This window comes from Indicator indicator, chromosome 35, assembly GCF_027791375.1.
Source record: "Indicator indicator isolate 239-I01 chromosome 35, UM_Iind_1.1, whole genome shotgun sequence".
In the NCBI taxonomy this organism is placed as follows: domain Eukaryota; kingdom Metazoa; phylum Chordata; class Aves; order Piciformes; family Indicatoridae; genus Indicator; species Indicator indicator.
Genome location: NC_072044.1, coordinates 6,806,327 through 6,819,854, shown reverse-complemented (window position 1 = coordinate 6,819,854; position 13,528 = coordinate 6,806,327). Strand labels below are relative to the sequence as shown.

The following is a 13,528-nucleotide window of genomic DNA, read 5'->3' as shown; positions in this document are numbered from 1 at the left end:
GCAGGCAGGAGAAGAGGCGAGGGCAGGCAGGAAAAACGCGGGCAGAAGTGCAGACAGGGTAAGAGGCGAGGGCAGACAGGAGGTGAGGGCAGAAACGCAGGCAGGAGAAGAGGTGCGAGGAGAAGCAGGGGCAGGGGGAGCAGAGGCACAGACAGGCCACCACGGAGGGCAGCCAGGCCCGGGTTACCGGAATCTGACTTCACCCTGGCCGCCTTTGTCCCGCAGCCGTTTCCATGCACTGAGTGCATTTCCTTCCTGCCAGCAGCGCTGGAGCGGAGCCGCCGCTTGTGCCGCAGGAGCCCCGACCGACCCCCGCTGCTCAGCTCTGGCTGCAGCTTCCCAACCCGGTGGGGCAGCCGGAGCGGGGGGCGGTCTCTGAGCTTTGCCAAGCCCACCCTAGTCCTGGCAGCACCAGGCTGGCACTTGCCGCTGGTTGAGGTTCAGCCGTGCCCCATCTCGCTGAGCTGGTAGAGGAGCTGCTGATTGCCTGTCCCAGCCCTGGCTCTTGCCACCCTCCCGCTGCCATCGGTCGGCCTGGCACAGGCCGGACCTCCAGCTCTGAGAGCGCTTGTGCTAATTACTTTCCTTTGTTAATTAAACCCACGTGGCTCTAATAAGGTAACCTGCTGTTCTCCGATAAATTTAATTAGCCTGAAGGGAGAGCCCCTCCGCACAGCTATTTAAATTGTCACTTTCCATCGCCTGGGCTTTGCTTCTTCCTGCCTCCCCCCTCTCCAGGTTCGTGTTCCTCATCTGCCCCTTTTCTTCCTGTTTTTGGCCCCTTTCTTTTGGTGGAAGAGGGCAGCAGGGGACCATAAGGGGAATTTCCTTCCCCTCCCCACCTCCCCCAATCCAGCACGATGCCAGTCAAGGATGTTGCACCCACCCAATACCCCATTTTCCTGCCAGTGCCACAAACCCTAAGCCCAGATGGGCCTCTGTCCCATCCCATTGGCAGTCCCATCCTTGGAGGACCTGCCCTGGGACTGGCCATTATCTAACCCCTGCATCCCACTCACAGCACCCAGCATCCATCCTGGGGTGCCCCAGCCCTGGCAGCTCTGCATGTCCCTATTCAAAATGCTCTCCCAAGGTATGGTGGCACATGGTGACCTTCTCTCCCTGGTCCTTGCCTCACCTGGAGACACTACTTCCTTCATGTGATCCTTTCCCACCACATCAGCAAACAACAGGGACCAACCCCTCCTTCCCCCCACCCCTCAAAAAAAAAACAAACCCAAAAACCAAAACCCACAAACCCAACAAAAACCAAAACAAACAAACAACCCCCAAACAAACAAGAAAGTTGTAGAGGTTTCCAGGGGATTTAACTCTTGGTGGGCTCCTGCTGTGCTTTACCCATCCAAAAGCCAGAGGTGGTGTTTTCACAGGCACCTTCCTACAGCACCAGTCTGCAGCTGAGCCCCTCCCCAAAAGGGGGCTCAGGGGGGTGAGGGGATGGACACCGTCCTGGGGCTCACCTGCACCGCCGGCTGCTTGCCCTCATTGCTGCTGGGGGAGCTCAGCCCCGTGGCCTGCTGCAGCAGGAACTGGCGAGCCACCTGGAGAGCCTGCAAAAGAGACACAGCAGGGTGGGCAGAAGGAAGGCTGCCCTCCTCCTCCGGGCACGTTCTCCCTCCAGCTCCCCAGAGCAGAGGCCACACATGGGGCTGGCTGTGGAGCTGTGGTGCTGAGGCTCAAAGCTGTGGAGATGTGGTGCTGAGGGCCATGTTTTAGGGGTGACCAGACAGTGCTGGGTTAATAGTTGGACTTGGTGGTCTCAAAGGCCTCTTCCAGCCAAAGCCATTCTACGAAGGCCAGGTTGGATGAGCTCTAGTGGAAGGTGTCCCTGCCCATGGCAGGGGGGTTGGAATTAGATGAACTTTGAGGTCCCTTCCAAGCCATTCTATGAATCTCTGAATCTCAGAGGTCTTTTCCAACCTCAATGAGTCTGTGACTCTATGGATATGCAACTTGAGCAAAGCAGCTTCCTCCAGGAGCTGAGAGCAGGAGAGGGAATCAAAAACCCTAACAAATCACAGAATAGACTCATAAAGCAGGGCTGGGTTGGAAAAGACCTTTTTGAGATCATCAAGTCCAACCCTTAAGCCAACACTGCCAGGTCACCACTAAACCATGGTCCTCAGCACCACATCTCCCCAGCTGTGGAACCCTTCCAGTACCCAGATGCTGCTCCCAGCCCCACTTCCTCCTAGACTCCTGATTTTTGCTTTTCAGGATTATTTTCCCCCTGGTTTTAGGGTCCCTTTCAGAACAACCAGGCCATTGTAGCCCTGCTTGCAGGCCAGGGGTCAGAGCCTGGCTCAGAGCGGCGCTGCCAGCGGCACGGCTCCGGCTTCCTGGCTGTCATCACCCCAGCCATAAATCACTGCTCTGGCTTCCAGGAGGTGGCTGCACGCCCCGAGAAAGGGCCACTTGTTAATTCTCCACATTTCCAGCTATAAAGAAGAAAGCCCCCAGCCCGTGTGCCACCGCTCCAGCCCTCCCTGCCAAGTCTGGTTTGCCAACTGGAGCGCTGCTGCCCGTGCCAGGGGTGCACCTTGGCACACAGCTCTGCTCCACTCAACCCTTGATGCTCTGCAAATCAAGGAGCACCCTTAAAAAAAAGGGCACCCAAGGAAATGGTTTCAAGATGTGCTGCTTGAGGTTCAGGCTGGCCATGAGGAACAATTTCTTCCCCAGACTGGGCTGGTGGGAGGTGTCCCTGCCCATGGCAGGGGGTTGGAACTGGATGATCTTTGAGGTCCCTTCCAACCCAACCCATTCTGTGCTGATGATAGATCATCACAAAACCATCACAGAATGATTTCTATGATCCAATGTGGTGCTCCTATGATGAATCACCAGAGCTGCACCCCAGGGTGCACCCAGATCCTAGCCCCCAGAGTTGTCCCATGCCCACCACCTCCTCCTGAGCATCCCTGGCCAGCTCCTGGGGATGCTGCACAACCTCTTACAAACTCACTTTATCCAAACACTGGAAGACTCAAACCCTTGAGGTCAAAAGAGGCAGTTTGCTGCTGGGAACCACTGGTGGTGTGAACCCTTGGTCCAAGTGGCAGAGCTGCCCCAGCACAAGATGCTTTCCTCCTTGCCATGTTACGTCCCTGCTGTTAGCAGTAATAGATGTACCTGGGTAATGGGAACACAAAACCCAGCTGGCAGTTATGACAGCTCAAGGTCTGATATTTTAATTACTTTTGGGAATGAAAACAGTAATTCCAGTTAAAAGCCAAGGGTGGAAGAATTCAATGGGTGGCTGCTCAGCACCAGCAGAAGCAGCAGGTTCAAGGCACCCACCTGAGGGTGGGTGCTGGACAACTGCCCTGCACCGTGGTGGGTGCTCACCAGCTGCCTGGCCTTTAGCTTTTTTTTTTTTCCCCTTCCACCTCTTTGTCAGAGATTTGCATGGATTTGGTTTCTCCAGCTGGACCATGTGAAATTCCTCCACTGTTTCTAAGGACCATCTCACAGAGGTGACACAGAGAGGCAGGTCCCTGCCCCAGCCCAACAAAAGTGAGTGCAGGAGGTCTGGAAAACACAGCAAAGAGGGGGAAAGAGAAGAGCTACAATGCCAGGGCCTAGAAAAGTGCTAGAGAGGGCTTCTCCCAGAGCCTGCAGCCTGCTCTAGGGCTCCAGCAGCCTCACACCAAAGAATTTTCTCCTCTTCAGATGGAACCTCCTGGATTCCAGTTTGTGCCCATTGCCCCTTGTCCTGGCACTGGCCACCACCGACAAGAGTCTGGCCCCAGCCTCTTGCCCCCCAGCCTTTATCTCTTGCTGAGCATTGCTCAGATCCCCTCTGGAGCTGCTCTTCTCCAGACTCTCAGCCCCAGGGCTCTCAGCCTTTGCTCCTCACAGAGCTGCTCCAGGCCCCTCAGCATCTTTGTAACCTCCACTGAACTCCCTCCAGCTCCCTGTCTCTCTTGAACTGGGGAAGCCCAGAACTGGACCCAGTTCTCCAGCTGTGGCCTCACTAGGGCAGAGTAAACCCAAACAGTGCCTGGTGTGCAGGTGCCCCCTGTGCCCGGCTGGCTCAGCCCCACCGCTGCCTGCCCTGCACTGCCTCTCAGGGGGGAATTTAATTCACTCCCTGCTGGCTCTCTCACTTTGTTGTGCTCTGAAGCACGAAATTACAAGATTTACAGGGGAAAAAAAATGACATGGCCTTACAATTGCACACAGAGGCCTTCCACCAGCACCCCGGAGCTGCCCCCTCCCTCCCCACCAGCTGGCAACGATTTCCACTTCAGCCCAGCCTAAGCTGAGCTCAGCCTGCGAGCGAAGGATGCTCTGGCTGGTAGTGCCTGGGTCTGCAAACCTGTTGCACAAGGCAGATGGAGCCCCAAGAACTGAATTTTGGGATGAACTCCCTCTTATGTGAGTTTGGTACCCTAAGGGCAGGAGGATAAAAACTTTTCCTAAGGATCAGCATGGAACTGTCACCCACAAGTTCTCCTTGGGGCTTAGGAGATGGGAAAGCAGAAGGCTTCTGTGTAGGAGTGGCTAGGATTTCACCTCCTGGCTCTGAGAACAGAAGGGAAAAAATTGATTTTCCTTAAGAAGCTGGGACTGTGCTGCATGGTGCTGTTCAGGAGTCATTAGCACCTTGCCCATAATTAGGAACGAATGGGTCCTGTCACATCCATCATGCTCCTGGATGGTTCCCTTTGATCACCAAATTATCCCATAAAAAACTTTGCAATGTCTCAGACACTCACATCAAGAGCTGCTGCTCTTTGGCTTTGCCCTCTCCAAGAGCAGCAGCACCTTTCAGGGCTGAGGAAGAGGATGGTGAGCAGGGCTTTGCTGGGGGTGGCTCACAACCCCCCCCAGGCTGTGTGGGGGCACAGAACACAGCAGGTTTTGGCAGGAAGGTGAGTGCTGGGTTGGGGGGCAGTAGACAACTCACTCCAGGGATTAATCCCAGCTCCAGCAAAGGCTCCAGACACACTGCCAGGACCAGCTCTGGGCTGTGCCTGTGGCACCAGAGGTTTCCCTGCCCTGGAAGGGGTTCTTGGGGTACCCAGCCTGTGGGGATGTTTGCCTCTCCCTGGAGACATCAAATCCCTCCAGCCTCCTGGATAAACCAAGGCTGGGTCCCCCTCCTCCTGACTTCAGCTGAAAGCATCACATCCTCCAGGGGGGAGCAGCCCATAACCCCAGCTTCCACCCAGCATGCCTGGGGAGCATCAATTCTTCCCCCAAAGGCTCATGTTCCAGCCAGGGGGACTGCACATCTCCACCCTGTACTTGATGGAGCCAAGCCAGGATGGCAGAAGTTTCCCTGCCTTCCCCCCAGCAGGCATCACCATCTTCCCTTTCTCCCATGGGGAACAGCAGGTCCAGTCTGGGCACAGTAATGGAGGAGCCCAGGGAGGGGAGAGGAGAGGATCTTGGATCCCGGGATAGGGAAGGGATGGAGTATCCCAGGAGAGGAGATGGTAGCCCCCATCCCATTTAGAGAGCCTGGCTCACACTTCAGCCCCTACCTTAACCCCCTCATTCCTGCCTGGCCACCTGTATGCCCTCAAAACCTGCCCATGCTGACCCTCTCCAAGATCTCCCACACTGCCTGGGAAGAAAGAAGTCAAAAGGGACAAAACACTTGGGTGAGGCTGGAGACATCCAGGGGTCTTCCTAAAAGCACAAGTCCCATCCTCCCCAGATAAATAATTAATTAAAGAAAAATCCCTCAAAACAGTGCAAGGGAAAAATCTTGCCTCGGGCATTTTTACAGCCCCTGATTGTACCAGAGGTTAGGTTTATGAGGGTGTAGGTTTTAATTACACCCAGTGGTGCCTGGACACTTGCAGCCTGCCTCAGCCAAGAGTAGCCTGCTGGCTGCTTCACCAGCCCAAAAATAGCCAAGGGATTTTCCACCTGGATGGGTTCAAAGCTTTGAATGGGGTTTTAACCTCTGAGGAGCAAAAAAAATACCAACCACCCTAAAAATAGTATTAAACCAAGAATTTTGCAAGGCAAGGGGAAGAAAAAGTATCTGTGATGAGTCTGGGTCTTCCCTTTTTCCCCACAGGTTTTTTTGGGTGGCTTAAGGGTAGAAGGTTTTGGAGGGTAGAAGAGAGTTGGGCAGGAATGAAAAAAACAATGGTTTAAAAAAAAAAAAAAAAGGAGTTTTGCACTAGCCTCATAAAAATGACATCGCCACATTCCAGAATTAGAGCCATTAAAACAAAACACAGAGGGATATTTTTAGATGGATATTAACAGTAAATGATGCCATATTGAGAAGCACTTCCACCCAGCCCTGCCCTGCCCTGGCTTAACCAGAACCAAATGGCTCAAAGGAGAGCAAAATTAACCAAAAAAAAAAAAAAAAAACCAAACCCAAAAAAAAACCAAAAAAAAAAACCCACCCACAAATATTCACAGCAGGAGGGAAAAAAAAAAGAAGAAATAAAATTAAAAGAAGTCCTTTTTACAAGCAGCTCTGTGCCTCTCTCAGCCCCAGCTGTGCTTCACTTTTGCTGCACTCTCTCCAGTGCTCCTCGACTTCATTCCTCTACTCTTCACTTTTGGAGGGGTTAAAATCCATTGCCACTAATGGAGAACACAAGGAACAAGATCCTGCCAGTCCCATCCCATGGAGAAAAGAGAAAAAGGAGGGGAAAAGGGAAGGGAAAAGGAAAAAAAAAAAAGATAATAAAAAGAAAAAAGGGGTGAGGAAAGGAGGAGGAAGGGGTGAGGAAAGGAGGAGGAAGGGGTGAGGAAAGGAGGAGGAAGGGGTGAGGAAAGGAGGAGGAAGGGGTGAGGAAAGGAGACCCCAGAGGCACCCATATCATTGGGGAGCAGAATCCATTTGGTGTGGGTGTCCCCTGACACCCCCCCACACACACACTGCTCCCTACACCCCAACACCCAAACTGAAGCATCTCCCATATTCCCCCCTTGCAGGGATGTGACACTCCCAGGATCCTTCCCCATTCCAGGGATGTGACACCTCCAGGATCCTTCCCCATCCCAGAGATGTGACACCCCCAGGATCCTTTGCCCATCCCAAGGGATGTGCCACCCCTCTCACCCCACTGCCCCCATTTCCTGCCCAGCCTTCCTCCACTGAGGCTTACCAGGGCAGTGAGGGGGGGTGGGGGGTGAGGGGACGTGCTTGGCATGGCGGGGGGCCAGGGGCCAGCCCCCACATTAAAACCTCATTAATGCACCGAGGCGTCGGGGCCCTTTGGAGCCTGGTTGGAGGATGTCAGCGCCGGAGGTCTCGCCAGGTTCCCACAGCAACGACGCTGGGAGACCCTGGGCAGTGGGCAGCCCTCCCATGCCCCCGGGCGACCTCTCCCCTCCGCCAGCCCCGGCACAAAGCAGGAGCTATTCAGCCTTTTCAACCCAATCCCACCATTGAAATCCAGGGATTTAACCTGAACGCCATCCCCTGGGCTTTGAGGAGAGGGAGGGGAGGAGGGGAGGAAGCTGCTCCAGCCCTGCTGGGGAGGGGGATGCCCTTTCCCCGCTCCATCCCATTGGCCTCCTGCTCTCCCTCCAGTCTCTCCGGACCAGGGGATGCTCTGAAGTCGCCTGGATTGGGGTGGGCAGAGGCACCAGGCACAGCTGAGGGTGGTGACAAAGCCATGCTCCACGGCAGGGAAGAGCCAGAAACACAGCTGGCAGTCCCTGATTTGGCAAAGCCCAGCCTCATCCTCACCCATCCTCATCCTCTTGCTCTGGGGACCCTCCAGAGATCACAAAACAGCCTTAGTGGGGCTCCCTGAGTACCCCATAACACTTCTTCCCTCGAGCTCCCACCCATCTCCAGGCAGCATCCTCAGAGAGAATGCTGGGAAGTCTCAGCAAACAAATCCCAGGGCTGGCTGGGTTCACCCCTTCAAAGGGGTGAGAGCAGAGAGGCTGTGGGCACCCAGGAAGGTCCAGAGAAGCTCAGGTCCCCTAAAGGTGCAAAATCTGCCAGAAACCAAGGGCAGACCAAGTGCCACCAGGAGCTGCAGCACCCAAGCCAACCACTATGGACATGGAGTTCTAAGCCACCCGCAGCCCTTCAAGCCCACCTTGGGTGCTGAGGGCTGGGCTTGCACCCCTCCAGGCTTCTCAATGCTTCCTGGAGATGTTGGGTAGCTAAAGTTTTAGGAAGAATTTCTTTCCTGAAGGAGTGGTCAGGGATTGGCACAGGCAGCCCAGGGAGGTGGTGGAGTCCCCATGCCTGGAGGTGTTCCAGAAATGGAACATGGCACCTGGGGACAGGGTTTGGTGGCCACAGTGGTGTTGGGTGGATGGTTGGACTGGATGACCTCAGAGGGCTTCTCCAACCCAAACCATTCCATGACTCTGTGAAACAAGAACAAGGACTGAGTGCTAAGAACAAGGACTGAGTGCTGACCTTTTGGGAGCTGTGGCAGAGCCAGGACAGAGGAGCTGTCAGCTGGGGATAGCTCAGTAGTCCAAGAGCCTGCCTGTGCCAGGGGATAAAGGCTGGATGCTCCCAGGGATGGTGCAGAGCCTTCATAAAGCAGCTAATTGTGCACAACTCTCTCGATGGGGACATTTATTCCTGACCCCAGCTGGTGCTCAGCCTGCTCCCTGAGGCATGAAGATTGATGGTCCTGGGGATGGTTACTTCCTACCTCCCTTCAGGTGCTGTCACTGCAGACTTGTTTTGCGTTTGGAAGTTTACCAAACCCTCTGCCTTAATCCCACGTGCCAGCCACTTTCCCAGGGTGATTCCAGTGGGAATGTGAGCAAACAGATGCAGAAAGGTGGAAAGAAACCCAGGCTGTGCTCTGGGGCAGGGCAGGACGAGCTGTGGGTGAGCTCAGGGTGCAGCAGCAATGCTCTGCTTGGCAAAAATCCCTTTTGTTTTTTTTTTCCCCACTTTTTTTTCTCTTCTGTTTCCCCCCTTATTTTCTGGAGGGGGTGACCCCACTTGACAGCCACCCTCTGACTCTGACTGCATCCACTTCTGGAGCCTCTATTACAAGAAAGATCTGAAAGTGCTGGAAGGTGTCCAGGGAAGGGCCATGAAGATGAGCAGAGGGCTGAAGCTGCTCTGCTATGAGGACAGACTGAGAGAATTGGGGTTGTGCAGTCTGGAGAGGAGAAGGCTCTGAGGAGACCTTCTTGTGGCCTTCCTGTGTCTGAAGGGAGCTACAAGAAAGCTGGGGAGGGACTTTTTAGGGTGTCAGGGAGTGATAGGACTCGGGGGGATGGAGCAAAACTAGAAGTGGGGAGATTCGAAGTGGGGAGATTCAGATTGGATGTTAGGAAGAAGTTCTTCCCCATGAGGGTGGTGAGACACTGGAAGAGGTTGCCCAGGGAGGTGGTGGAAGCCTCACCCCTGGAGGTTTTTAAGGCCAGGCTGGATGTGGCTGTGAGCAACCTGCTCTGGTGTGAGGTGTCCCTGCCCATGGCAGGGGGGTTGGGACTGGCTGAGCCTTGAGGCCCCTTCCAGCTCTGACAATTCTCTGATTCTATGTCTTGGCCAGGCAGGAGGAAGCATCTCCCCTTCAGCCCTGCCGCTGGGTGAGACTGGGGAGGGGAGGGAGCTGTGGCAGGGGTGACTCTCAGCAGCATTTCACGCATGATTACCCTTCAGAGCAGGGGAACAGAGGCTTAACTGCGTGCGAAACGGCTGCGATTCAGGTAATGGATTTACAGCACTCACTACCAAAGTATCAGACACAGCAATTTTTTACAGCTTTCACGCTGGAATTTATGGCTCAGGGAGGCGATCTCCAGCCCAGGCAGGGATCATTGCCTTATTTAGTAGCCGAGGAGGAAAATTTATGCTTTTTGCCAAAGTTTGTTTGGAAAGGTAACCTGCAGGCACGCAGAGAGGTTCTCCTCTCCCTCCCCTCTCCTCCCTGCAACCACCCCTGCAGCTGGGGGAGATGGGGGCCACCCAGCCCCCTGCCCAAGTTCGCTCCACACACACGTGCTCAAAGATAGAGCTGTTACACACAGCGGTCACAGAGGGGTTTGGCCACGTGTGTGAGGTTAGAAGGCACCAGGAGAACCCAGAGAATGGGGAGACCACAGCCGGTGACCCACCTGGAAAACTCAAAACACTCAGAGAAAACCTGCTCCTTGCTTTCACAGAATGCCCTGGGTTGGAAGGGACCTTCGAAGATCCTCTTGTCCAGTCCCCCTGCAGGGGTGAGCAAGGACATCCCCAGCTGGATTTTACACCCAGCAGGTCTCTTCTCTGCTCTCCCAGCCCTCCTCCACTTCTTACATCATTTTCCCTACCACCACCAATGGAGGCCAGAGCAGGCAGAGGCCACCAGCACAGGCAGGACCTGCCCCCAAAACTCAGACATCTCTGGGGCAGCAGACACAGTCCACAAGCTACACAGAGAAGGGTCCTTCTCCTGAGGGATGTGCACCCCTCAAGGACATGCACCTTCTTTCTGGGGTAGCACCTGCACCCCAGCTTCAACAGGGGTGACCAAGCCTGGTGCAGTCCATCTCCTGGGCCAGCCCTGGGGACAAGGGGAGGGCAAAACTGGGTGCTGCCCCAAACCAAATCCTTGTAGGACCCAGTTCCACCTTGCTCTGTGTGAAAAGGTGAGAGAAGGAATCACAGAACTCGTTGGGTTGGGTGGAACCCTCCAAGCTCCTCCTGGCCAACCCCCCTGCAGGCAGCAGGGACAGCTCCAGCTGCCCAGTGCCACATCCAGTGTGACCATGAATGTCCCCATGGATGTGCCCTGAGCTAAGGAAGCAAGGACATCCTTCCTACCTGCTGCTGCTGGAAGTGCAGGAGCTCCACGGGGCTCATCTCGCCGTTGGCCTCGCTGCTGGTGGCTCCCTCGCGCCCGCCGCCCCCTGCCCCCGCACCGCCCCCGCTGCCCTCCGGCTGGTTGCTGAGGCTGCTGACCCCATTTTGGCTGGAGGGAGTGGACCTTATCGTCTCCGAGGCAGACTCAACCATCATGACTTGCTAGCAGGACCTGAGGAGAAGGAGAAAAAGCAGAGGTTGAAATTCCTGGCTGGCATCCACGCCTCTGCCTTGCCCTGTGCCCAAGCCTTGCCCTGCCCCAGCTCTGATCCCAGGGAAGTCTGGTGAGCAGATGCAGGGATGGTGCTGGAGGTGTTCCAAAATATGTGGACATGGCACCTGGGGACTTGGTATAGTGCCCACAGTGGGGGTAGGTCAATGGTTGGACTGGATGACCTTAGAGAGCTTTTCCAAGTAAACAATTCTGTGATTCTGAGATGCCAAAGCCCTGGCACATGCAAGGCTGGGATGCCAACCCCCTGGCACATGCAGGGCTGGGATGCCAAACCCCTGGCCAGATTTAGCTCTGTTCGATGCACTCCAAAAGAACAAATGTGCAGCAGCAGGAGCTGCCATGAAGGTGCTGCCAGCCCTGCACAGCACCAAGGCAAAGCAAGAGCAACCCATTCCTGAGGAAAACCCCACATTTTTGGCTCTCTCCCAGCCTGATGCACAATGTAAAGCTCCAGGAATCCAGGTATTTTCCACAGAATCCTGAAACATTTCACTTTGAGAAGCTGGAGACAGCAGAGCTTGAGCTCTGGTTGGCTGCACAGCCAGCACATGGGGCCTGAGCTGTGAACTTCGCTGTGAAAACCTCCACAATGTTGCCACCTTTCCACAAAGTGCTTCAGCTCCCAGCAAATCTGCACTGCCCAGTGGGAAAAACCACCTGGCAGGAAGCTGCCACCAGGCTGAGGAAGCCCCAAAGTAGCTTGGAGCTGGGAAGTGGCAAAGTGAGAGCATGGCAGAGCTCCAGAAAGCATCACCTGGGAAATCCTCCCTTTCTCCCAGACACCTCCCTGCACCCCCCCCATGCCACAGTACTCCTTGGATGCCTTCAAAAGGCACTGCAGGGTGCAGGGGCTGCAACAGCCACCACATTTCCAGCCCCATCCCAGCCCCCAGCAGCTCTAGTGCTTCACTCCACACAGTTCCTTCCCTCTTGCAAGGCCCAGCACAACACTTTGCCTCCATGGATGGGTTTCATCCCTGTAAACTCTCCCTGCCCATCATCCTGGTCTACACAGACAGAATTCCTCCCTCTCTACACTGCCCTACTGAGGCCACACCTGGAGTACTGGGCCCCCAGTTCAAGAGAGACAGGGGGACTGGAGAGGGTCCAGTGGAAGTTATGAAGATGCTGATGGGCCTGGAGCATCTCTGTGAGCAGAAACGTTCCAGTCCCCTAATCATCTCTGTAGCCCTTTTCTGTCCCCTCTCCAGCAATTCCTTGTCCTTCTTGAAGCAGGAAGCCCAAAACTGGATGCAGTATTCCAGATGTGGCCTCACCAGGGCAGAGTAGAGAGGACAACCTCCCCTGACCTGCTCATTTTCTCATCCCATCCTGCTCCCTCCCCACGGGCAGGTGCTGGAGCAGGATCAGCACTCACCCATCACCACTCAGAGTTTGGAACAGGAGGGGAATAAAGAAAGAGGCACAGGGAGAAGAAATCCTATTTCTCCTTGGGGTTTTTTCCCTTCTTCTCTTTTTTTTTTTTTTTTTTTCTTTTTCCCCCTCTCCTTCTCCCCTCCTGCCCCAAAAGGCAGAAAGACAAACCACGAACAACATAATTGCCGAAACGCAGCGTGTAATAATAGCTATTGAGGAGCTGATCATTCATATTAAACAGGGTGAAGCAAGCTCCTCATTTGCATGTGGGAGATGATATGCATTTCAGAAGTCATTTCCGCAGGGTATATGACTGACATTAATTCCCATGTGGAGCTGCTGGCTCCATCCTGCTGTCCCAGGGCTCCCAAACCCGTGCAGGGTGACATGCCAGCGGTGGCAGGGCTCAGAGGCTGGCTGGGGTTGGTGCTGCTTGAAAAGATGGAGCTGGGGTGCTGGAGCACAGCCAGAGCTTCCCAAGGAATCACAGAATGTGAAGAGTTGGAAGGGACCTCTGGAGATTGAGTCCAAGACCCCTGCCAAAGCAGGGGCACCCAGGGATGCATGCACAAGGGGCTTGGAAGTCTCCAGAGAAGGAGACTCCACAACCTCTCTGGGCAGCCTGCTCCAGGCCTCCAGCCCTCACACCAAAGAAGTTTCTCCTCTTGTTCAAATGGAACCTCCTGGGTTCCAGTTTGTGCCATTGTCCCTTGTCCTGTCCCTGGGCACCACTGAGCAGTCTGGCCCCAGCCTCTTGCCCCCCACAGGTCCTTTAGCTCTTGCTGAGCATTGCTCAGATCCCCTCTGGGGCTGCTCTTCTGCAGGCTCTCAGCCCCAGGGCTCTCAGCCTTTGCTCCTCACAGAGCTGCTCCAGGTCCCTCAGCATCTTCATAGCCTCCCCTGAACTCTCTCCAGCAGTTCCCTCTTGAACTGAGAAGCCCAGAACTGGAAACAATGCTCCAGCTGTGTCCTCACCAGGGCACCAGATAAGGCTGAGATGCGCACCTATGGATGCTATACTTGGCACCAAAAAAAAAAAAACACCAACCAAACAAACCACTTTTTGCCCTCAAAACCTATATCTGCTCCTTCCCACCTGCCCAACACCAACCAGGATCCTGCAGAAACAGTAA

The 13,528-nt window shown here is 54.8% G+C and overlaps 1 protein-coding gene across 5 annotated transcripts in view; it reads right to left on the bottom strand.

Moving 5' to 3' along the window:
* The window catches only part of FOXP4 (forkhead box P4), a 39,422-nt gene extending 28,483 nt beyond the window's left edge, over positions 1 to 10,939 (bottom strand). For 3 of the 5 annotated variants that reach the window (XM_054395922.1, XM_054395920.1, XM_054395921.1), the window contains exons 1-2: positions 10,745 to 10,939; positions 1,482 to 1,571 (exon numbers count right to left, since the gene is read on the bottom strand). In XM_054395922.1, the coding sequence (XP_054251897.1) occupies positions 1,482 to 1,571; positions 10,745 to 10,939 (285 nt within the window). The remainder of the gene's footprint in view (positions 1 to 1,481; positions 1,572 to 10,744) is intronic. The other 2 variants (XM_054395924.1, XM_054395923.1) reach the window with 1 other exon arrangement.
* Positions 10,940 to 13,528: the final 2,589 nt, after the last annotated feature.